Source organism: Atractosteus spatula, chromosome 5 (assembly GCF_055471065.1).
Source record: "Atractosteus spatula isolate fAtrSpa1 chromosome 5, fAtrSpa1.hap1, whole genome shotgun sequence".
NCBI classification, from domain to species: Eukaryota; Metazoa; Chordata; class Actinopteri; order Semionotiformes; family Lepisosteidae; genus Atractosteus; species Atractosteus spatula.
The window spans coordinates 66,267,905-66,291,565 of NC_142710.1; the positions used below are offsets into that span (position 1 = coordinate 66,267,905).

General features: G+C 55.9%; 1 protein-coding gene across 2 annotated transcripts; it reads right to left on the reverse strand.

Annotated features, from left to right (window-relative positions):
• Positions 1 to 1,230: 1,230 nt before the first annotated feature.
• Positions 1,231 to 21,045, reverse strand: LOC148835551 (interleukin-17 receptor C). Of its 2 annotated transcripts, none has more exons than XM_088916666.1 (20): positions 20,713 to 21,045; positions 13,392 to 13,888; positions 10,782 to 10,806; positions 10,205 to 10,345; positions 9,573 to 9,659; positions 9,369 to 9,475; positions 8,986 to 9,082; positions 8,735 to 8,779; positions 7,993 to 8,126; positions 7,572 to 7,637; positions 7,395 to 7,464; positions 6,043 to 6,260; positions 5,423 to 5,473; positions 4,823 to 4,874; positions 4,451 to 4,584; positions 4,298 to 4,351; positions 4,023 to 4,080; positions 3,684 to 3,779; positions 3,241 to 3,279; positions 1,231 to 2,717 (listed from the first exon to the last, which is right to left on the reverse strand). In XM_088916666.1, the coding sequence occupies exons 2-20, from the start codon at positions 13,524 to 13,526 to the stop codon at positions 1,939 to 1,941; spliced, it is 2,388 nt and encodes a 795-aa protein (XP_088772792.1). In that variant the 5' UTR covers positions 13,527 to 13,888; positions 20,713 to 21,045; the 3' UTR covers positions 1,231 to 1,938. The 2 variants fall into 2 exon arrangements, with proteins under 2 accessions (XP_088772792.1, XP_088772791.1); XM_088916665.1 differs by having other exon boundaries at positions 6,031 to 6,260.
• Between the last annotated feature and the right edge of the window lie 2,616 nt (positions 21,046 to 23,661).

Consider the following 23,661-nt stretch of genomic DNA (forward strand, 5'->3'; position numbering starts at 1 on the left):
TAGCTCCTATTGTAACAGACTGGTCTACTGCACTGGGACTGTAGCTCCTATTGTAACAGACTGTTCTACTGCACTGGGACTGTAGCTCCTATTGTAACAGGACTGTTCTTACTGCACTGGGACTGTAGCTCCTATTGTAACAGGACTGTTCTTACTGCACTGGGACTGTAGCTCCTAGTGTAACAGACTGTTCTACTGCACTGGGACTGTAGCTCCTATTGTAACAGGACTGTTCTACTGCACTGGGACTGTAGCTCCTATTGTAACAGACTGTTCTACTGCACTGGGACTGTAGCTCCTATTGTAACAGACTGTTCTACTGTACTGGGACTGTAGCTCCTATTGTAACAGGACTGTTCTACTGCACTGGGACTGTAGCTCCTATTGTAACAGACTGTTCTACTGCACTGGGACTGTAGCTCCTAGTGTAACAGACTGTTCTACTGCACTGGGACTGTAGCTCCTATTGTAACAGACTGTTCTACTGCACTGGGACTGTAGCTCCTATTGTAACAGACTGTCCTACTGTACTGGGTTCTGTAGACCCCTATGGTGTATGCACATTTTAGTATTGTGAATTCAGTGCTGGTAAGAGTCTGGCTAGACATTAGTGTAAGATCTTTACTTCAGTAATTACTGCTCATTTGAGGACAGATTCACACGTACTGTATAAGGAATAAGGAATGGCCTTGACCACAGGCTCACTCAGCAGTGTCACACAGAGGAGTCTGGGAAGAGAGGTACTGTCAAGCAGAAATAAGAGGCCCAGGCAGGGCTAACAGGAGAGAGACCAGACATCCAGATCAGCTCCCAAGTACCTGCTTACTTAGAAGCTGTGCCCTAATCCAGCTCTGTCTAGTTCAAAACGAGCCTGTTGAGCTCGTTATCAAGGCAGGATTCTGACCGAACAGCACGAGTTGAGTTTTCTGAGAGCCGAGCCGAGTGAGAAAGAGACGTCGTTGGTGCAGAGCTGGACAGCAGAGTGCCTGAGCAATATTGCCAGTATTCGGGGAGAGAGGAGCAGGACAGGACGTCCCAGGACTCCTGTAGCACCCGGGACAGGCTCATCGGTCGGATGTGAGAGGATTTCCAAGTCATTCTGAAACAGGTCATGTCCACAGGCCCAAGATTCTTAGATAAACAGGCAGCCCTGCTCCGTCAGTGACTGGGGGACTTTAAGAAGAAACTGAAGGAATAAGTAAGGGAAAAAAACGACAAGATTCGGTCTGTGTTATATTTATTTTTATTAAAACGTGGCGTTGAAGAGTGAAAGACCCGTGTACAAGCAGACCACACAGAACAGCAGCAGTCCTTATTCACAGCATGTACACACCCAGCCACAACAGAGCAGAGAGAGTCCACAACTGAGTCCACACACACCAGCCGGACAGGCAGGACGCCTGCAGCTGCTCAGTCCACTGCAGGGCAGCACGATGGACAGGGCCCCACTGGGGGACAGACCGGGTCGGGGTGTCCACTGTGGGGGAGGAAGCATCAGGCAGGGGGAGAGGGTGGGGACACAGTATTACCAAGGAATTTTATTCTCCTCGTTCAGGACAACACACACCTCTGCTTGTCGGCCCTCGCTTGCCCCCCTCCCACCACCCCGCTCTGGACAGCCCTCCGTCGGCCCTCGCTTGCCCCCGCCCCGCCCCCCTCCTCAGTCTCTCTCTGTATTGGGGTACGGCCCCTGCCCACGACCTCCTTTTCGTTTCGGGGTGACCAGCGCGGCCTCCCCAGCTCTGTGGCTCGCAGGACAGCTCTCAAAGCTTCGTGCTCCCGAGCAGAACTTGCTCCACTCTTTCCAGCCACAGACCTGACGCTTGGAGCGAGCTCTCGGAAGATGGAGAGAATTCGAGGTGCACACAGACCTACAGTAGGGAAACAGTCCTGCCGGCCTCTTCGCCAGCCCCCTGCGCCCCCTCCTTCTGCCGCCTCTCACACCCAGTGCGCCAGTCTGGATGGGGTGGTGCAGTGCGGCGTCCCGTGGGGCTGCAGGGGGACGGTTTCCCACATTTCCTCGTGGAGCCCCAGCCTGGACCCCGCGCTGCCCTGGGAGCACCCCGACAGCCTGCACCCCACCCCGGCCCCGCCCCCACGCAGACGCCCCGCCAGCACCCGGGAGGCCGCCCGGAGCCCGGCCGCGCGGCGCCCCCTGCTGGGGCCCCTGCTGCCGGCCGGGAGGTGCGGGGGTGGCCCCGAGATCTCCGTCAGGAAGCCCAGGCTCTGGGAGGGCAGGCTGTACAGGGGGAGCCCCCGGAATATTTCGGGGAGCAGCAGGGAGCCAGTGCCGTGGGACCCCTCCCTGGCGTGCAGGGGGAGCAGGGGAGCGGACTCGAACCGAGCCAGCAGGAAGCGCTCGCCGGCGCGGCCCTGCAGGCAGTCAGCGAGGATGCAGCTCAGAGAGGCGCTGAAGACGTCGGAGTACGGGGAGCCGGAGGGGACGAGGCGCCCGCGGGCCCAGGCCTCGGCCCGCTCCCAGGCCCCCCGGGTCAGGATCAGAACCACCTTGCCGCCGTGGCGCTGCAGCTGGCCCAGCTGGGCGTGCAGCCAGGGCACCGGGCCCAGAGCGCTCAGCTCCGCCTGGCTCCACAGGTCCAGCGACACGGAGAAGCCCAGCGCCGCCAGCGCAGAGCCCAGCCGGCACACCAGCGCCGGCAGAGCCGGCTCGTCATCCGGGGGGTACAGCAGCACCACCTGCCCTCGGCCCACAGCTCCTGCGGCAGGGAGACACACGGCGCACAGGAGTGAGGGGCAGAGAGCTGGGGCTGCCTGAGGACAGAGACACAGACTCCCAGAGACAGACAGGAGAGACACAGACACACAGAGACAGACAGGAGAGACACAGACACACAGACAGGAGAGACACACACTCCCAGAGACAGACAGGAGAGACACAGACACACAGAGACAGACAGGAGAGACACAGACACACAGACAGGAGAGACACACACTCCCAGAGACAGACAGGAGAGACACACACTCCCAGAGACAGACAGGAGAGACACACACTCCCAGAGACAGACAGGAGAGACACAGACACCCAGAGACAGACAGGAGAGACACAGACGTACAGACAGGCTAAGAGAGACAGACAGAGGAGAGAGGGGATTGGTGACCAAGGGAAAGAGGAGGTCCCACTGCAGTCAGAGAGAAGCCCCTGTGCAGTGAAGGGGAGCAGAGGGAAATAGAGGCAGAGAGAGATCGGGGGGGGGGGGGGGGGGTGAGAGAGGGGCTCACCTTTGATGTCTTCAAGCTTGCACACTTTCAACACCCAACCTGCAAGAGACAGGCAGAGCCGTCACACCTGCCCTGCCCTTCCCCTTCCTCTCCAGGAGACAGCAGCACAGATCTGAATGTCACAATCAACCGCCAGGCTGAAGACTCCCTGACTGCTGGATTTTGGGACTCATTGGAACAAGTAGGTGATAAATCCAGACTGGCACCCCAGGACTGGAGCTGGGGTCCCTGGTCTGGCTTGTGTATAGTCACCTGGCATACCCCCGACTCACACAGCTTCAGTTTCTGGGTGGCGGCAAGGCGAGAAAGGCCTGCTTACGCTACAGAGCAAAAGCGATTAAACTCAATTAGACTCCACAGCTCCCTCTCTTGTCTTGACCACCACTACGTCTGCTGCACTGACAATCAGAAGGGCCTGCTGGCTCATTCAGGGGCAGACTCACTCTTCAGTGTGCCCTGCAGGACACAGGCCGCCAGCACCGTCAGGGAGATCAGCAGCAGTCCGACCAGGACAGGCAGGCTCCAGCGCCCCCTGTAGGCTGGGAGAGACAGGGCAGGGGCAGGTTAGGGACATGCTCTGCGCGGTGCCAGCGTATCGCATTACCAGCGAGGTCATCTGCTCATGAGAGATCCTCTTTACCCAGTGCTGTGACTTCCTAAAATAAACCTGGACAGTAGAGACTGGGGAACCCCAAGAGGTCACCCTCATTTTTAACTCACTAGCTACACAATGAGCAACACACTGGGTTACATGTCTCACAGGCCAGAAGAGTGGGTCTTACCAATATCGGCGGGACAGATCACAACTCTGGGTGAGAAACGGACGTCGGTTCTCCAGGCCTGGAGAGGTGCGGCAAGAGAGGAGAGAGGGAAGAATTGATGAGACACTTCCATCACTCTGGTATCCACACCTGTTTCTCTGCCCCGTGCTGTCTGGAGCTGCCTGGCTCACTGCTATAACCCCAGTGTGCCCAGTCCCCCGACAAGCCCCCCCACAGTGTCCAGGAACACCGTCACAGCGCCAGTGACCCAGGCAGACCGAGACGGACAAACTGACCTCCACACAGCCACTCGAGCCCAGGTCGCCGAGCTGGACCTGCACCTCGGCCCCCTGCAGAGAGAGAGAGGAGTCGTGAGGCCGGAACGATTCCTTCGCCTTCGACTCCCTGATCGCCGGTGGGACCAGGCCTCCACAGAGGCGCCCTGTTACCTGCTCTGTGCGAGTGATGTTGAGTGGGAAGCAGTCGTTTCCCTGTCTCCGGCACAGCGAGACGTGCTTGGTCAAGCTGACGGACAGGATGTGACCCCTGATAGAGGGGTTTGCACCCCACTGGGGCTGAGAGCCTAAAAGAGAGAGGGGGAGGGAGGGAGGTCACTCAACTGCTCCTATTGTGTGACGTTAATCCTAGGCATATTTCTGTCCCTAAACCTAATTCCACTCCTTATCCTACCACCAACCCTAGCACAATTCCTGACCCTGATCCTAACACTCATTCTGTACTTAACTCTAACCTTACCCCCCAGCGCTCCTTCCTGAGACACCTGTAGCATCTGCAGATGCTGGGAATGGTCAGTGACTCACCTGCGAAGGGACACCAGGGGCCAAGGGCTCTGTCCATTCCCTGTACGGCAGCCTGGACACAGACACACAGAGACACACATCAGGTCCGAGCACACACACCTCACACCTCGCCTGGGGCAGCACAGGCTCTCTGGGGCAAAGCACTGCCAGCCTTTCCCCTCACTACCGCAACAATCTAGCAGGTCAGTGATGGAGGGCCTGTCAGAGGAGCTGAACCTCTGCAGGCACCCAGCCTGAGCCACAGGGTCACCTTGAAACTCATCCCAACCCATCGGCCCTGCAGCTCAGAAAGAGAGGGTGTGTTTGGACTCTACTGTTTAATCTGCACGGTGCAGGTCTTCTCTGAGAGAAAATAGAAAAAAACAAGAAGTACAGTTTAGGGGTGAATGCTCATATCTGGGTGATGTACTGTAACTAGTGGGGTACCGCAGGGATGTGTACTAGGACCACTGCTCTAATTAGTATATATATGGAATCTCAATCCTGGTGTCGTTAGTACACTACACAGGTTCGCAGATGATCTCAAGTGAGGAGGATTAGCAAACACTGTAGAGGCAGCAAATGAAACTGAAACAGAGAGAGCAGCGGTGATGATCTTACCTGCACACACAGCCAGGGATGAGGGTCAACGTCGATGAACTCATCTCGTCTCTGCAGCACACACAGCCAGGAGACAGACAGACACAGACAGTGAGGTCCAGTGTACTTCTGAAAATATTCTACACAATTTCCGATGTAGTTACTAAAAAGACAACTGTGCACGACCAGTTACCAATCACTGTTCCACTGTCACTTCTACTGCTTTTCCCATAAGCATCTAACATCCTTTCAAACACAACGTCTTCCCCCCAGTCTGTGCTCGCCAGTTCCCAAACACTGCCAGGTGCCAGGAGAACAGGGACAGCACCTCAAGACAAAGACTGTTTATAGCAGGTGTCTCCCACATGAGGAGCTGAGAGCCCTGTTTCATGGAGACACCTGTTCTCTCATCTCCACAGGGCAACACCCCCTCCCTGGTCTCCACTCCCTCACAGGGCAGCCTTTCCTCAGAGCCTTTGAGAACAGTAAATCCACAACGTGCTCCCATGACACATATAGACCTCGGATTTTCAGTAAATTTTTCAGTGGACTTCATTTTGCAATCTGCCCGTTTCTGAGTGATATCAAGATTATTTATATCTCTACGCTGCTGTGGAGCCAAAAAATACCTGTGAACCAACTTTTAATGAACGGGCTTCCTGTACGTTCTGCAGCCGCTGCCTGGAGCCCTGTATCTCCCTGCAGCCAGAGCCCCTGCCTGCTGCACGCTCGCACAACCACAGGTCGGCCTCCAGCCTGCAGGGGGCAGTGAGGTTCCAGGAGATCGCTGTGCCGTTAGTCCGCGTCTTCACCTCCCTTACTGACACCGTCACATTGTCCCACACGTTCTGCAGGAACTCTGAGCAGGCAGAGCAGAGGGCAGGTGTGGGGATAGGAATGGAGATAAACAGGGAGAGAAGGGTAGGAGAGAGGTCAAAGAGAGAATGTTGTAGCATTAAGACAGTAAGTTCACAAACTGTAAAACACAGACTAGAGACACTGCTAAAGCCATAGCAGTTCCATAGTTTTTACACTCAATAATGCATTCACTGCCACACACACTGACACACACCTGACTAGACTGGAGACACTGCTAGAGACACTGCTGTCCCCCTCCTCTCACACTCCCCCTGAATTCACACACTGACACACACCTGACTGGACTAGAGACACTGCTAGAGACACTGCTGTCCCTCTCCTCTCACACTCCCCCTGAATTCACACACTGACACACTGACTGGACTGGAGACACTGCTGTCCCTCTCCTCTCACACTCCCCCTGAATTCACACACTGACACACACCTGACTGGACTGGTGACACTGCTAGAGACACTGCTGTCCCTCTCCTCTCACACTCCCCCTGAATTCACACACTGACACACCTGACTGGACTGGAGACACTGCTGTCCCTCTCCTCTCAGACTCCCCCTGAATTCACACACTGACACACCTGACTGGACTGGAGACACTGCTGTCCCTCTCCTCTCACACTCCCCCTGAATTCACACACTGAAACACTGACTGGACTGGAGACACTGCTGTGCCTCTCCTCTCACACTCCCCCTGAATTCACACACTGACACACCTGACTGGACTGGAGACACTGCTAGAGACACTGCTGTCCCTCTCCTCTCACACTCCCCCTGAATTCACACACTGACACACCTGACTGGACTGGAGACACTGCTAGAGACACTGCTGTCCCTCTCCTCTCACACTCCCCCTGAATTCACACACTGACACACCTGACTGGACTGGAGACACTGCTGTCCCTCTCCTCTCACACTCAGCACCCAAAGAAAAAGCCATTTAAACACTCACGAACTAATTACGACCTAACCCTGACTGCCCCTGGCCATCCCCCCAGCTCAGATAACCTGCACTCACACTGTCCACATTGGCTGAACTGCTGCCTTTCCACCTGTCACTGGACTGTATCACTGTCCCCCGGACACCAGCGAGGCTGGTATTGGGCTCAACACGCTCCCTCACCTGTGTGGTTCCGGAAGGGACAGAGAGGGAGACGCACAGACTCTTCGCCTTCTTTCCTGATCCACCACACCTGCAGGAGACGGCAGGAGAGAGAAGGCTCAGAGTGCAGCGCGCAGTATCTATGTCTCGAGCGCTCAGGCCTGAGGAAAGCACCGTATGTACTTTAGGCTGCAGTACCTCAAAACACATGCAGGGGGTGACACTGTACAGGGGAATCTGCATCACTGGGTTCACACTGGAGCTCTGAAATAGAGGGAAAAGCAGCAGAGCAACCCGTTAGCAACACATCAGATCACCGCAAGAGGGGCCGGGAAAGAGAGGAGAAGGAGACTGGGAAAGAGAGGGAAAAGCTGGGGGAGACTGGGTAATACAGAGGGAAGAGGAGGAGACTAGGAAAGAGGGGAGAGGAGGGAGGGAAGAGGACAGAGAGTGATACTACGGAGGTAGTGGCAGATGCACAGACAGAAACTGAGGTGTACAGGAAGATCCTACATCCATGAGAAAAATCTAGGAAAGTCCCAGACAGACACAGAGGACAGTCAGGCAGAGCTGGCCGGTGGACAGTGTTGGAAAGATACGCTCAGGAGGACAGACTGACCAGCACCGTGCATCTCCTGCTCCTCCCTTGCTTAACACAAAGTCCCAAATTATTGGAGGGGCTTTCGGAGTTATTGACCAGCTGCAGAAGGGCCACGCCCTCTTCCGTCCGAATCTCAGTGAGGACCATGGGGACTGCGTCAACAACAAGAGAGCCAATCAGAGCGCAGCACAGGAGAGCCAATCAGAGCGCAGCACAGACAGCACAATCGCAGACAGCTCCAGGCCGAACAGACCTGTAGCCTCTTTCGTCAGGAGGCTCTCCAGTCCGTTTTTAACAACAGTGTGGTGTAGCAATCAGAGCCACTCACAAAAACAGTGTCCTCGTCAAACAGCTGTAGAAACTCTTCATCTGTAGGTTTTTACTTTATAATTATGGGCTCCCCAGTCCCTCGCAGGAGAGTGGGCGCTGACTGGAGGAGTGGGGTGTCTCACTGACTCACTGGGGGTGCTGACTGGAGGAGTGGGGTGTCTCACTGACACACTGGGGGCTCACTGACTAGAGGAGTGGGGTGTCTCACTGACACTCTGGGGGCTCACTGTTGTACATTGTAAAGCAGAGCAAAACTGTAGTCAGGATACACACTCAGTGGTCCAATACAGCAAAACTGAAAGCCCAGGGCACAAGGGAAGACTGCAAGGGACACCATCAGCATGTACGCCAGCACCTGGGGTCACCTGGGGTCAGGCTCTGATCTGTGTTACACTGTGCTGTGTGTAGTTGCCCATCTTGACTCACTCACCTTCACACCCCGAAACGTCTTTCCACTGCGCGCCTCTGGAGCAGACTGTGTGGAAGAGAGCAAGACACCAGCTCATGAATGCAAGCTGCTGGGGTTACACTTTCACACAGACAGCACTTTCCCTGCCGACACGCTTTCCATCGGGCTGCTGTGCTACAAGACCACAAACACTGTTGTAATGTTGAGTGTTGTCAATCCCGCCCCTGTGTCTACAAGCTCCGACACCGCAGCGCTGCCCTGCCCTGTTGTACCTGGAACAGCGAGGCTGTGGCTGAGGGAGGGGTATTCAGCAGTCACTAGAACCTCACTCCCCATCGGCACCAGGAACGACACCAGCGACACCGACACCTGAGGACAGCAGCACACAAACACAAGGCGCATTACTGACACACACACCTGAGCACAGCAGCACACACTGAGAGACACACACACACCTGAGCACAGCAGCACACACTGAGAGACACACACACGCCTGAGCACAGCAGCACACACTGAGACACACACACACCTGAGGACAGCAGCACACACTGAGAGACACACACACACAAGCCTGGAGACACAGTTACACTGTCACACAGCCAGGATCTGGGATGCGCTCCGGGATGGAGCTCTGTACTCCGTACATCTCCCTCACCTCTGACGGCTGAGCGGATCGATCCCAGCCCGCAGCATCCAGCGTCACCCCCAGCCTCTTGGACGGCATGATGCTGCCTGGCACAGAGACACGCACACGGAAGAAGGCTGCAAAGACGCAGGGGGACAGCAGGAGGCAGCAGTGAGCACCTGTGACCCGGAGATCGACACTGTTGCCGGGGGAGGACAGGATATGGGGGCTGACCTGTCAAGCTGGGGGCGCTGTCTGGACTGCTGCCGTCCTCCCTCTCCATATCGCTGTCCCCTGACTGGTCCTCGTCTCCCAGCAGACCTGCGGCACACCCCAGACATCACTCACGCTGACAGCAGCAGGAGCAGGGACAGCTGCACAAGCAGGAGCAGTAACACAGTATCGCCAGCAGAGGCCACTGTCGATATTGATATCGCAGCAGTATCAGTAGCAGCAGCTCTGGAATGGGCGCTAGCAGCACAAGCAATGGTGTCAGGCAGCTCAGACTGCGGACACACAGTACAGAACCAGGAAGATCAGACTGTGGACACACAGTACAGAATCAGACGGATCAGACCGCGGACACACGGTACAGAACCGGGCGGATCAGACTGCGGACACACAGTACAGAACCAAGCAGATCAGACTGCGGACACACAGTACAGAACTGGGCAGCTCAGACCGCGGACACACAGTATAGAACCAGGAAGATCAGACTGCGGACACACGGTACAGAACCAGGCAACTTGGATCATCACACAGTACAGAACCAGACAGATCAGATAGCTGACACACAGTACAGAACCAGGTGGATCAGACAGCAGACACACAGTACAGAACCAGGGCAGCAGAAACGGACCAGTTACCTCTCACGGTCAGTGTAAGCAGGACCTTCAAGCAGGGTGAACAGTTTCTCTCTCCCTGACAGCACAGCACAGCTTCCACACGCAGCCGAGTCAGAACCAGAGCCCTGTTGGGCTGCAGGTCACTAAGTGGGAGGGACTCATCTGGACAGAGCAAAATGGACTGGTCAGATGAGGAGAGAGCACTTCGATATAGATATTCCCGGCCAGACTCACTCGATGGGAGCTGGTCGTGTCAAAGGCTGTAATGGTTCTTGTTTAATCAATCTCATCTACTTTGTCACAATCCCAGCAGCAATGACAGGGGCCTCTGGGGGTGAGAGTTCAGAGGTCAAAGTCCTTGGACGTAGTCCAGTACAGGAAGGGTAAGGAGTGTATTCAGGGTTCTGCCTCCATCTCTCCCAAGGGACCCCAAGAACTTTACTCAGCCCCTAATCATTTTTTTTTTACAGACTCTGTATATCCATCCATTTAACATCATCCCATGATCATCACCCCTTACCCCTGCCCACACTATTACCCCTCTTTCCTGCCCCCTCCGCCCTCTTGCCACCCTGACCACCCTGACCCCCATACTCACCTTCCACGCTGCAGTCCGTCAGGCCCTGTGGAGAGAGCACACACACCGATCAACACGCCTGCAGCGGACAGACTGACTCCGAGAGTTCCTCCGCTCCAGGAGGGACAGAGCTGCTGGAGGGTCAGTGAGCAGCACTGGGACAGGGCATCAGCAGGAGACTCGACAATCACCATGTGTATCAGTGTGTGTGTGTATCTGTGGCTGTGTGTGTGTGTGTGTGTGTGTGTGTGTGTATTTGTGGCTGTGTGGGTATCAGTGTGTGTATCTGTGTCATTGAGTGTGTATCTGAGTCTGTGTGTGTATCAGTGTGGGTATCAGTGTGTCTATCCGAGTCTGTGTGGGTATCAGTGTGTGTGTGTGTGTGTGTGTATCTGTGGCTGTGTGGGTATCAGTGTGTGTATCTGTGTCAGTGTGTGTGTATCTGAGTCTGTGTGTGTATCAGTGTGTCTATCCGAGTCTGTGTGGGTATCTGTGGCTATGTGTGTGTATCTGAGTCTGTGTGTCTATCCGAGTCTGTGTGTGTATCAGTGTGTGTATCTAAATCTGTGTGTGTATCCGAGTCTGTGTGTGTATCAGTGTGTGTATCCGAGTCTGTGTGTGTATCCGAGTCTGTGTGTGTATCAGTGTGTGTATCTGAGTCTGTGTGTGTATCAGTGTGTGTATCTGAGTCTGTGTGGGTATCAGTGTGTGTATCCGAGTCTGTGTGTGTATCAGTGTGTGTATCTGAGTCTGTGTGGGTATCAGTGTGTGTATCCGAGTCTGTGTGTGTATCAGTGTGTGTATCTGAGTCTGTGTGGGTATCAGTGTGGGTATCAGTGTGTGTATCCGAGTCTGTGTGTGTATCAGTGTGTGTATCTGAGTCTGTGTGGGTATCAGTGTGTGAGAGTATGTCTGCTCATCCTGTGCCCAGCCCCTGTGCTTGTGCCCTCGGCCCTGGCAGACCCTCCTGCTGTGAACGGCGCTGTGTGGGTGTGGCCCCAGGGCATCAGGCTCCTGGCAGCCCTCGCTGTCACCGTCACACTGACCCCCTATACTCCGCGTTGCCACGGGAACGGCCTGCCCCCACGCAAACTGAAACCAAGCTGGGCATCGGGTGTCTGGCCCCAGCGAGGTGATGAATAAACAATGAGAACTAAAACCCTCTGTCCTCCCTCTGTCCCTCTCTCTCCTCTGGGCTCAGCAGGGCCTCGAGGTGGTAGGAATTCTGGTCAGGGCTTCTCAGGTGTGGCCAGTATCTGATTGCTCTCTCCTGTGTGTTGATCAGTAATGGGTACTGGCCGAATTCGGACCTGCACGCTTGGCAGGGGTGCTTCTCTGCACGCGGAGGGTGTGTTTTCAGAGTTCTGTGTGCAGGGCCTCTATGGGGCGTTTCTCCCATTGAATGTCATCCTGGTCTGTGGGGGGACCCCACTCCACAGCCGTATGGGGCGCGGGCTGGGTTTCTCCGGAGGAGTAGAGAGCTCTTCGAGGTTAATGTTCTCTGAAGCTGTTGAGTAAACAGGTGTCGTGCGGTACAGGAGCAAACTACACGTTCCGGTTCACAGCGAGACGCACAGCTCGTCTTTGTTCTCTTTTGTCCCTTTTCCGGTTTTCTTCTGTTTGTTTTTCCTCTTATAATGACAGCTTGTGTGTCTGCAGCCACTGATGTGACACTTCTGCACGTCCTCAGTTCTGTGACAACAACACCTGACCACAACCAAATCAGCTTCCAGCTCCTGCAGCACTGAGGCAAATCTGGTGGTTAGAGAGAGAGGGGGAGAGGAGCACAGGGGGACAGAGATAGGAGGAGAGGGGGACAGAGAGAGAGAGGGGGAGAGGAGCACAGGGGGACAGAGATAGGAGGAGAGGGGGAGAGGAGCACAGGGGGACAGAGAGAGGAGGAGAGGGGGAGAGGAGCACAGGGGGACAGAGACAGGAGGAGAGGGGGACAGAGAAAGAGAGAGGGGGAGAGGAGCACAGGGGGACAGGGAGAGGGGGAGAAGGGGACAGAGAAAGAGAGAGGGGGAGAGGAGCACAGGGGGACAGGGAGAGGAGGAGAGGGGGACAGAGAGAGGAGGAGAGGAGCACAGGGGGACAGAGAGAGGAGGAGAGGAGGACAGGGGGACAGAGAGAGGAGGAGAGGGGGACAGAGAGAGGGGGAGAGGAGCACAGGGGGACAGAGAGAGGAGGAGAGGAGCACAGGGGGACAGAGAGAGGGGAAGATGACAGGAGAGAAAGATGAGAACCGAGGACGAGATGTGGCTGCCCGGTCTTTCTGTCTTTTTGACACCCTGGCGTGACAACGCTGAAGGAATTTGCATGAACTCCGAGGAACAAGATTGGGACAGATAAGGAGCACCTCTGAGCATCTGTTTCATTTCAGTATTTGAATGTTTCTTAAAATACCAGGACACTGCGCTCTGAGCAGCAGGTGCTCTCCCCTACAGGTGAGGCCCTGTTTACACCCGTACAACTGAGCACCTGCTCCTGCTGCTCAGTCCTGGAATCACTGTCCGAGTCCGGACCGTGGAGTGGGTGCTGTGTGGACTGTAACCAGGGGTAACCGCACGTATAACAACACCAGCGGAGTCAGACGGAGTCGACGAACTCTGTCCCCCCGTGTCCCCTTACCTGTCCGCAGGTGAGTCGGTCCTGCCGCCACTCCACCTTCTCCAGCGAGAGCGTGGCTCCGCGCAGCGCCCCCTGGCACAGCGCCCACAGGCACAGCGCCAGGCTCGCCACCCGCAACACCGTGCCGGCCGCCATCGCGTCCCGCGGCCCGGCTCTCCCTTCTCCTCTGCGCCCGGGGCGGGGGGCGCGCCGGTCGGCTGCGCTGCGCCCGGACCTGGGCTCTCAGTGCGCTGCGCTCAGCCCGTTATTCTCACACCACACAGCCGAGGCATCGACTCCTCTCGGTACTCGTGAGCCTGCGCTGGCGCTGTTCCGCACCCCAGCAGTCGCCTCTTCCGCTTCGGACGTTCCTCGGTAAAACTCCGGAATGTTGCAAACTTCCAGCCTGCAGTCCGCCCGCAGGCGGTGGCGCAACCCGACACCCGCTTGGGCGCTTGGGGAGGCGCGGTCACTGGCTCAGCCAGACGGGACGCGAAAGCTGGCAGGAGCCCAGGGACCTGCACACAGGGGAGAGGAGGACAGCGCGGCTTGAAACCCACTGGTGGGCTGAGCGCCCGTGCAGAGCCCCCTCCCACACACACACACAACCGTGTGCGGGTTCAGACCGGTGAATTGCACCAGCAGTGACAGTACAACCGTGTTTGGGGTCTCCGAACTAATAATCCGAAATAATAATATTATTATTTCTAACCCCCCCCCCCCCCCCTTGCAGAGGGAAGTCCAGGCAGCTGACAGCTGACAAAGAGGAACTGTCTGTTTCTGCACGCAGAGTATTTTCACATGCTCAGCTGTCCCCAGGACTGGGGCTGCCAGGGCACCCCTGTGAAGGAGCACTGCGGGACTGGGGTTCCCCCAGGACTGGGGCTGGGCACCCCTGTGAAGGAGCACTTTGGGACTGGGGTTCCCCCTGACTGGGGCTGCCAGGGCACCCCTGTGAAGGAGCACTGCGGGACTGGGGTTCCCCCTGACTGGGGCTGGGCACCCCTGTGAAGGAGCACTGCGGGACTGGAGCTCCCCCAGGACTGGGGCTGCCAGGGCACCCCTGTGAAGGAGCACTGCGGGACTGGAGCTCCCCCAGGACTGGGGCTGGGCACCCCTGTGAAGGAGCACTGCGGGACTGGGGTTCCCCCTGACTGGGGCTGCCAGGGCACCCCTGTGAAGGAGCACTGCGGGACTGGGGTTCCCCCAGGACTGGGGCTGGGCACCCCTGTGAAGGAGCACTGCGGGACTGGGGTTCCCCCTGACTGGGGCTGCCAGGGCACCCCTGTGAAGGAGCACTGCGGGACTGGGGTTCCCCCTGACTGGGGCTGGGCACCCCTGTGAAGGAGCACTGCGGGACTGGAGCTCCCCCAGGACTGGGGCTGCCAGGGCACCCCTGTGAAGGAGCACTGCGGGACTGGAGCTCCCCCAGGACTGGGGCTGGGCACCCCTGTGAAGGAGCACTGCGGGACTGGGGCTCCCCCTGACTGGGGCTCCCAGGGCACCCCTGCTGTAGCAGCCCCCCCAGCCCAGTGGAGCTGCAGACAGCAGAGATGGCTCGCCCTGGTGAAGGGATGGGATTGCGACACATTCCAGTCATGCAGTCTGACTCACGTCCGTACTTCCACGAACTGCACGCAGTGCTTACTGGAGACTCACTCAGTGCGCTCACTGGAAATACTACTGTCCCTGCTTCTTGCTCCTGCTTGTTCCCCACTCCTAATCCAGCCCAGGGTGGAACGATGGCTCTAGATGATCTCACAGAATCACAGAATTAAAATAGCTCACTTTAAGCCTGTGTCTGTTCCAGACCCCCACATCTCTTTGTGTAAAGACGTCCTGTTTCCTGGCCTGAGTGATCCTGCTCTTATTTACCACTTGCTCCCCTGTGCTCCTGCGTCTGTGTTGATCTTGAAGATGTGCCCTGAACTGACTTGGTCAACATCTTTCAGGACTGAGTCTGAATCAAGTCCCAGCACAGTCCTCTCTGTTCAGCTCATGCAGACGACTAGGAGTCCAGACCGGGAGCAGTCCAGCTCACACACACACTCCCTCGCAGTTCCCAGGAATTCCCCTTGGGACACAGAAGAGAAGAGGCTGGCGGTGCGGAGACACAGCCAAGCAACTGTCAGAGGACGTGTCTCTTTGTTGAGATCAACAACTTTGTTTTGTTCTACAAGGAAATTACTTTTCCATTTCAAACCGACAAGCCCCCGGGCTGCCTGACGCAGACGGGGGGGGGGGATCCAGGGAGCCCTTTTAGATGCTGTTGAATATTAACTCCCTGAAAACCCCATTCCGGCAAAACCAGCAAAGACACACACACATCCTGGAGCAGGTGGCACTTCTTTACACAAAGGCTAGTGGGAGTGTGCAACAAGCTACCCAGCCAGGTTGCTGAAGTCTAGTTTCTCTCCATGAACAGCGAGGTGAATTAAGGAGGATTGATTAGATGTTAAATATCTAACGAGCAGGGTGGGCAGGCGGTCTCTTGTTTCCAACAGACAGCAGGCCTGGGAACATGCCAGCCTGAAGCAGGAAGACAGGTGCCTTCTCAGAGTGACCCAGGCCGGGGCCCCTGCAGGCTTGCAGTTTCCCACAACAGTCTGCCGGCAGGGATCGCAGCACCAGCCCTGTGGCACGCGGGGAGGAGGAGCAGCTGATGTACAGGGACCTACTGTATGACCCCTGCAACTGGGGAGCCCCGCGTGGGCGTGGGACTCCAGTGGGATAACAGCACCCCAGACCCAGCACAGAGGTGTCCAGTCCTGGTCCTGCAGGGTCACTCTGCACTGACATGCACATCCCACATCAGCTTCAACACTGGTCAGAACTGAGGTCAGGCACTGAACACTAATCTGAGCCCAGAAACACAGCCCTGTGCCCTTCCTCTGGCCTGGTTCTGCCCAGTCCTGGGTCTCCCCCGAGCCCACAGCCCCATGCTCCACTCCGGCCTGGTTCTGGCTGGCAGCCGGAGTGCCTGAGCAGCTTGTTTTGTCAGCGAGGGGACAGCGGTGCAGGTTTGTAGCAGAGCAGTAGCCCATAGCCTCCAGCACAACCGCCAGCCTGGAGCACCCAGGGGATTTGCATAAGCAGAGAGCAGAGAGGATGACTGGGGGCTGCGTCTCTCCCAAGAACCAGAATATACACAAGCACTTTCTCTCTCACTTTCACACACAACACATTTGCTCATTGTCACACACACTTTCAAACACACACTCTCACTTTCACACACACAGTTTGTACCCCTCTCACTCACACTTTCACAGTCTGCACCACACACATTCCCTCACTTTAACACGCATAGTTTGTATCTCAATCACACACCACACACATACTCGCACACTCACTTTCACACACACACAACATTTATTTCCTATCTTTAATGGGGCATCATTTTAAACAACAAAACATTGACAAAGCTCTTATTCAGCATCAGTTTTAGCATTTTCAGATAGCTGCTGTGTGACCCTCATTATCACGAAGTCATGCTTGCTGGCGATCAGACATTGTTGCATGGAAAAGGCTGGTTCTAATGGACTCAGCACCCTGAGGGGTCCAGGCTTGACCACTGTGCTGCAGATTGCCAACGAGACGAAACTCTTGGAGAAGACTCTCATCACAGTGTACCCCCACACGTGAAGGAGCTGGCAGTGCTGTCCTGCTGCGCCTCAGAGATCTCGGAGGGTCACAGTCACAGGTTGGCCTTTATTCATCGCCTGTGTCGGTTTCCCTGGCACAGTGGCCGAAAACACCAGCACACATCCTCTGCCAGAGCACCAGTGCTGTGTTCAGTCGCTGTCTCTGGCCAGACCCTTCCAACTGCTCCAGAACAGACCAACCCAAAGGCACGCTGGTAGATGAGAGCCGAAACAGCATCACAGGGATCAGCAGGCGGTGAGACCTGGCTTTGATCCCTGACTGGGACTCCTGCTGTGTGGAGTTTGCGTGTCTTCCCTGCGACCATGTAGGTTTTCTCCTGGTACTCCAGTGTAAATAATAATGTACTCACAGGTGCCTGGCACAGATGACATAATTACCACAAACTCGTTAAAGTTATTGATTTCCCCAGGCCTGATTACAGGTCACTGGGCAGTCCTCTGACCTGTCTGTGAAGAGCTCTGGGCAGTCCTCTGACCTCTCTGACCTGTCTGTGAAGAGCTCTGGGCAGTCCTCTGACCTGTCTGTGAAGAGCTCTGGGCAGTCCTCTGGCCTCTCTGACCTGTCTGTGAAGAGCTCTGGGCAGTCCTCTGACCTGTCTGTGAAGAGCTCTGGGCAGTCCTCTGACCTGTCTGACCTGTCTGTGAAGAGCTCTGGGCAGTCCTCTGACCTGTCTGACCTGTCTGTGAAGAGCTCTGGGCAGTCCTCTGACCTGTCTGATCTGTCTGTGAAGAGCTCTGGGCAGTCCTCTGACCTGTCTGTGAAGAGCTCTGGGCAGTCCTCTGACCTGTCTGACCTGTCTGTGAAGAGCTCTGGGCAGTCCTCTGACCTCTCTGACCTGTCTGTGAAGAGCTCTGGGCAGTCCTCTGACCTGTCTGTGAAGAGCTCTGGGCAGTCCTCTGACCTGTCTGACCTGTCTGTGAAGAGCTCTGGGCAGTCCTCTGACCTGTCTGTGAAGAGCTCTGGGCAGTCCTCTGACCTGTCTGTGAAGAGCTCTGGGCAGTCCTCTGACCTGTCTGACCTGTCTGTGAAGAGCTCTGGGCAGTCCTCTGACCTGTCTGTGAAGAGCTCTGGGCAGTCCTCTGACCTGTCTGTGAAGAGCTCTGGGCAGTCCTCTGGCCTCTCTGACCTGTCTGTGAAGAGCTCTGGGCAGTCCTCTGACCTGTCTGTGAAGAGCTCTGGGCAGTCCTCTGACCTGTCTGACCTGTCTGTGAAGAGCTCTGGGCAGTCCTCTGACCTGTCTGTGAAGAGCTCTGGGCAGTCCTCTGACCTGTCTGACCTGTCTGTGAAGAGCTCTGGGCAGTCCTCTGACCTGTCTGTGAAGAGCTCTGGGCAGTCCTCTGACCTGTCTGACCTGTCTGTGAAGAGCTCTGGGCAGTCCTCTGACCTGTCTGACCTGTCTGTGAAGAGCTCTGGGCAGTCCTCTGACCTGTCTGTGAAGAGCTCTGGGCAGTCCTCTGGCCTCTCTGACCTGTCTGTGAAGAGCTCTGGGCAGTCCTCTGACCTGTCTGTGAAGAGCTCTGGGCAGTCCTCTGACCTGTCTGACCTGTCTGTGAAGAGCTCTGGGCAGTCCTCTGACCTGTCTGTGAAGAGCTCTGGGCAGTCCTCTGGCCTCTCTGACCTGTCTGTGAAGAGCTCTGGGCAGTCCTCTGACCTGTCTGACCTGTCTGTGAAGAGCTCTGGGCAGTCCTCTGACCTGTCTGTGAAGAGCTCTGGGCAGTCCTCTGACCTGTCTGACCTGTCTGTGAAGAGCTCTGGGCAGTCCTCTGACCTGTCTGACCTGTCTGTGAAGAGCTCTGGGCAGTCCTCTGACCTGTCTGTGAAGAGCTCTGGGCAGTCCTCTGACCTGTCTGACCTGTCTGTGAAGAGCTCTGGGCAGTCCTCTGACCTGTCTGTGAAGAGCTCTGGGCAGTCCTCTGACCTGTCTGACCTGTCTGTGAAGAGCTCTGGGCAGTCCTCTGACCTGTCTGTGAAGAGCTCTGGGCAGTCCTCTGACCTGTCTGACCTGTCTGTGAAGAGCTCTGGGCAGTCCTCTGACCTGTCTGACCTGTCTGTGAAGAGCTCTGGGCAGTCCTCTGACCTGTCTGTGAAGAGCTCTGGGCAGTCCTCTGACCTGTCTGACCTGTCTGTGAAGAGCTCTGGGCAGTCCTCTGACCTGTCTGTGAAGAGCTCTGGTCAGTCTTCACTGACTTTGCTTCTGTTCTTTGAACACATCATGGCAAACAAGGTAACTTCCACAAACTTTCTGAGCCTTTGTGAAACTACTGTACCAGCTGACTACAAACCTATTCACTCAGCACGACTAGATAAGCACGCTGTGCTCCTACAGCCCAGCAAAGCTCTGACCACACTGGAGAGGGATATGTACCACAGTTCCAGACCAGGGCAGTGAGCACTCTGTGAACGCCGAGCGCCTACAAGAGAAAGCCAGAGGCCGAGAGGGCTGCAGAAAGGAAGCCAGCGCCGGGAAGGCAGTGACAGTGCCAATGGAAGAGCATGCTGCTTTGTGCTGGAACACCACGGGACTTCGGACTTCCCGGCTCATAAAGGTAGACACTACAGCTGAGAACAAACAACACTCTAGGAGCCTCAGGCAGGGCTCTGAAGAACATCATTTCTTTTTATGTACAATTTTCATTTTTTATTCCACGTAAAAGAGCATGGGACTTAACGCTAATCTAAGTTTATAATCTACTAAACTGCGCAGTCAGACATCCCTGGTGCCTGGGGAGGGGGGTGCGTGTACAGATTAATGACCCCCTGGTCTCTTAATGTGGGGCTCCTGCTGCTCCCATAACGAACACGCAACAGGTGCCCCAGATAGACAGACAGGCTCAGCTCATTCATTCACAAACACGCGTCCACATTCCAGCACAGCCCACAGACGGGTTCCGGCTCTTCCAGAAAATCCGGCCCCGCGCTCCGCACATGACGAGCCAGGTGAGCGGCAGTGCGCCGCGGGTACAGCTCGGCACGCCGCCCGCCGGGAGGCTGGCCAGGAGAGCGGAGCACCGGGAAAACCACCGGATCCGGAGACCTCAGTGTGCAGCCCTGAAGCAGACAGGGCCAGGAGCAAGGCGGGCAGTGACAGCCGAGGTACACTGTCAGCAGCAGGCAGCCAGCCGGACAGCAGAGAGGAGGGGTCCCCTCAGAGCCCCACAGCAGAGGAGAGGTCCCCTCAGAGCCCCACAGCAGAGGAGGGGGTCCCCTCAGAGCCCCAGAACAGAAGAGGGTTCCCCTCGGAGCCCCAGAACAGAGGAGGGTTCCCCTCGGAGCCCCAGAAAAGAGATGGGCTCCCCTCAGAGTCCCAGAAACAAGAGGGGTCCCCTCAGAGCAGCGAGGTCATTCTCTCAGCCCACTGCTGTGTCCGGGAGCGCTGTCCCGGCTCCGCGCGGACTCGGACATACTCCGACCCCGCCAGTGTGGGCACGGTCAGCAAGGACACCCGGCCAACGGAACGCCCCCTAGAACTGTCCTGTCCACACATTCACCCCAGCGTGAGCCGCAGCCCGGCCGCCTCACCCCGCTTTCAAAACTGCGCTGCGCTGCCGGCGCGAGAGAGATGGGGTGCGCTGGGCGCCGCGCGCGTGCTGGGGAGGCTGTGGTCGGCTCCCCACGGCCCCCCACGGAGCTGAAAGAACCGCCTAAACCTAAAACTGTGACCGTAAAAAACAAATCTTACCTTCACTCATTGAAGTGAGGATCCGAAACATAATCCCCCTGGTACAATTCCATGGTGTTTTTCCAGAAAGCGCTTGAAAGGAAGTACAACACCCGTTTGAGATTTCTAAAAAACAAAAGTCCAACCAGCGTCGCCAGGAGGAAATCAATCGGCTTTGAGAAGCGAGGGGAGAATCAGGGGTCCCGGGCGCGAGTCGCGATCTCCAGCATCTCGCTCTGGAATCTCAACAGGTGAATCAGGTGAATCAGGTGACTGACTGACTGAATACCGGGAACACGGGCGCGCCGCCCCGGTCCCACTCTCCCTCTCTCTCTCACACACACGCTCTCCTTCTCTCTCTCACACACACACACACGCTCTCCCTCTCTCTCTCTCTCTCACACACACACTCTCCCTCTCTCTCACACACACATACACACACACACACGCTCTCCCTCTCTCTCTCTCTCTCACACACACACTCTCCCTCTCTCTCACACACACATACACACACACACTCTCTCTCTCTCACACACACACACTCTCCCTCTCTCTCTCACACACACACACTCTCCCTCTCTCTCTCCCTCACACACACACTCTCTCTCTCTCACACACGCTCTCCTTCTCTCTCTCACACACACATGCTCTCCTCTCTCTCTCTCTCTCACACACACACTCTCCCTCTCTCTCACACACACATACACACACACACGCTCTCCCTCTCTCTCTCTCTCACACACACATACACTCTCCCTCACACACACACTCTCCCTCTCTCTCTCCCTCACACACACACTCTCCCTCTCTCTCTCCCTCACACACACACACATACACTCACTCTCACACACACTCTCCCTCTCTCAATTCAATTCAATTCAAGGTGCTTTATTAGCATGACCGATGGGTACAATCAGTGTTGCCAAAGCAAATGAAAGTAATGATATTTACATGAAACAAAACAAAAATAGAAGTAAAATAAAATCTACAGACATATTACAGACATTTACAACAAAGACATTATAAAATATTGACATTTCTCTCTCTCTCACACACACACACTCTCCCTCTCTCTCTCTCACACACACACATACACTCTCCCTCACACACACACTCTCCCTCTCTCTCTCCCTCACACACACACATACACTCACTCTCACACACACACACTCACCCTCACACACACACATACACTCACTCTCACACACACACACTCACCCTCACACACACACATACACTCACTCTCACACACACACACTCACCCTCACACACACACACTCACCCTCACACACACTCTCCCTCTCTCTCCCTCACACACACACACTCATCCTCACACACACACATACACTCATCCTCACACACACACACTCACCCTCACACACACTGAAACTCAACCTCTCACACACACACACTCTCCCTCACACACACAAACACATACACTCACTCTCACAAACACTGAAACTCACACACAAACACTCACCCTCACACACACACACATTCTCCCTCATACACACTGAAACTCTCACACACACACACTGACTCACACACACACTAAACCTCACACACACACTGACCCACACACACTGAAACTCACACACACTGATACTCACACACACACTGACCCACACTCACCCTCACACACACTAAAATACACACACTGAAACTCACACTCTCACTGACACACACAATCACCCTTACAACACACACTGAACATTGCACACACACATTGAACCACACACACAACCCTATTCATCAGGTCTCTCTCACACACACACAACCCTGTGGTAAGAATGTATAAAGGAGGTGGTGATGAAATTCTTCCCTTTGAAATGAGTTTCACTTTGTTTTCTAAGGTACTGCGTTTGAATTAGTTGAGTCCGAAGTCCACCTACACACAGCCGCCCCCCCCTCCAGAAACACACGCCCTCGTTGCCTGGCAACCAGCTGGGCGGCCCTGCGGCCTTGTTTACGTGAGGCCAGTCCGAGCCTGCCGGCCCGCCAGTCTGGCAGGCTGCTCATGAGTGACGACGCCCCCCGCAGGTGCAGGAGCTATCGACTCGCCAGCGTCCCCCGCAGGAGCCCGGGGCAGGCTGGAGCTGGAGGGGGGGTGCTTGATCCCAGGGTTCCTGAGGTCCGGGCCGGGGGGGCGTCCGCTCTCCCGCGTTGACTTCGGAACGGCGCAGCCTCCCTGTGGTAAAACACGCTCCTTTGTACAAACCACAACATGATGATGAAATAATAATAATAGACTTTATTTTATAGCGTCTTTAAAAGTATCTTCTCAAAGCGCTTTACAAGAAAAATAAAAAAAACAGTTCAAACGGAAGAAAACGAAGATGATATAATTAGCACTGAGAAACACAGGAGCGTTAGAAAGCTGGCAGAAGATGCCAGGAGCAGACGAGCGCCTCCCTGGGGAAGAAGGTTTGGAGGCTGGATTTGAAAGCGCTCGGGGTCGGTTACTCTCCGATTCTGGGGGATGGAGTTCCAGAGCTTCGGGGCGCAACAGGAGAAGGCCCTGTCACCCACAGAGGACAGACGGGCTTGGGGGACAGACGGGAGACCAGAGACAGACGAAGGAAGGCTGCAGGGAGGGGAGCAGGAAGATAATGAGCCAGACAGATACTGAGGTGCCGAGACATGTGGAGTCTTACAGGTGAGCCCTGAGGATTTTAAAGTCGACACGAAACCTGACAGGAAGCCAGTGCAGGGACTCCAGGACAGGAGTAACGTGATCACTTGCGCTGGACCATTATTGATGTGGGCCGCCAGCTGTGGCTGGGCACTGCCAGGCGACACAAGACGAGCTGCGCAGCGACTACTGGCGCTGAGGTGCTCTGCTTCCACTCTCCGGACAGGGCAGGTGGCAGCGCCCCCAGGTGGGAGTGAGCCGGGGCAGAACTGCAGCATGACAGCAGGGGGCGTGGCGTGGCGATGACGATGCTGCGGTGGAGTGCACACAGCGCAGAG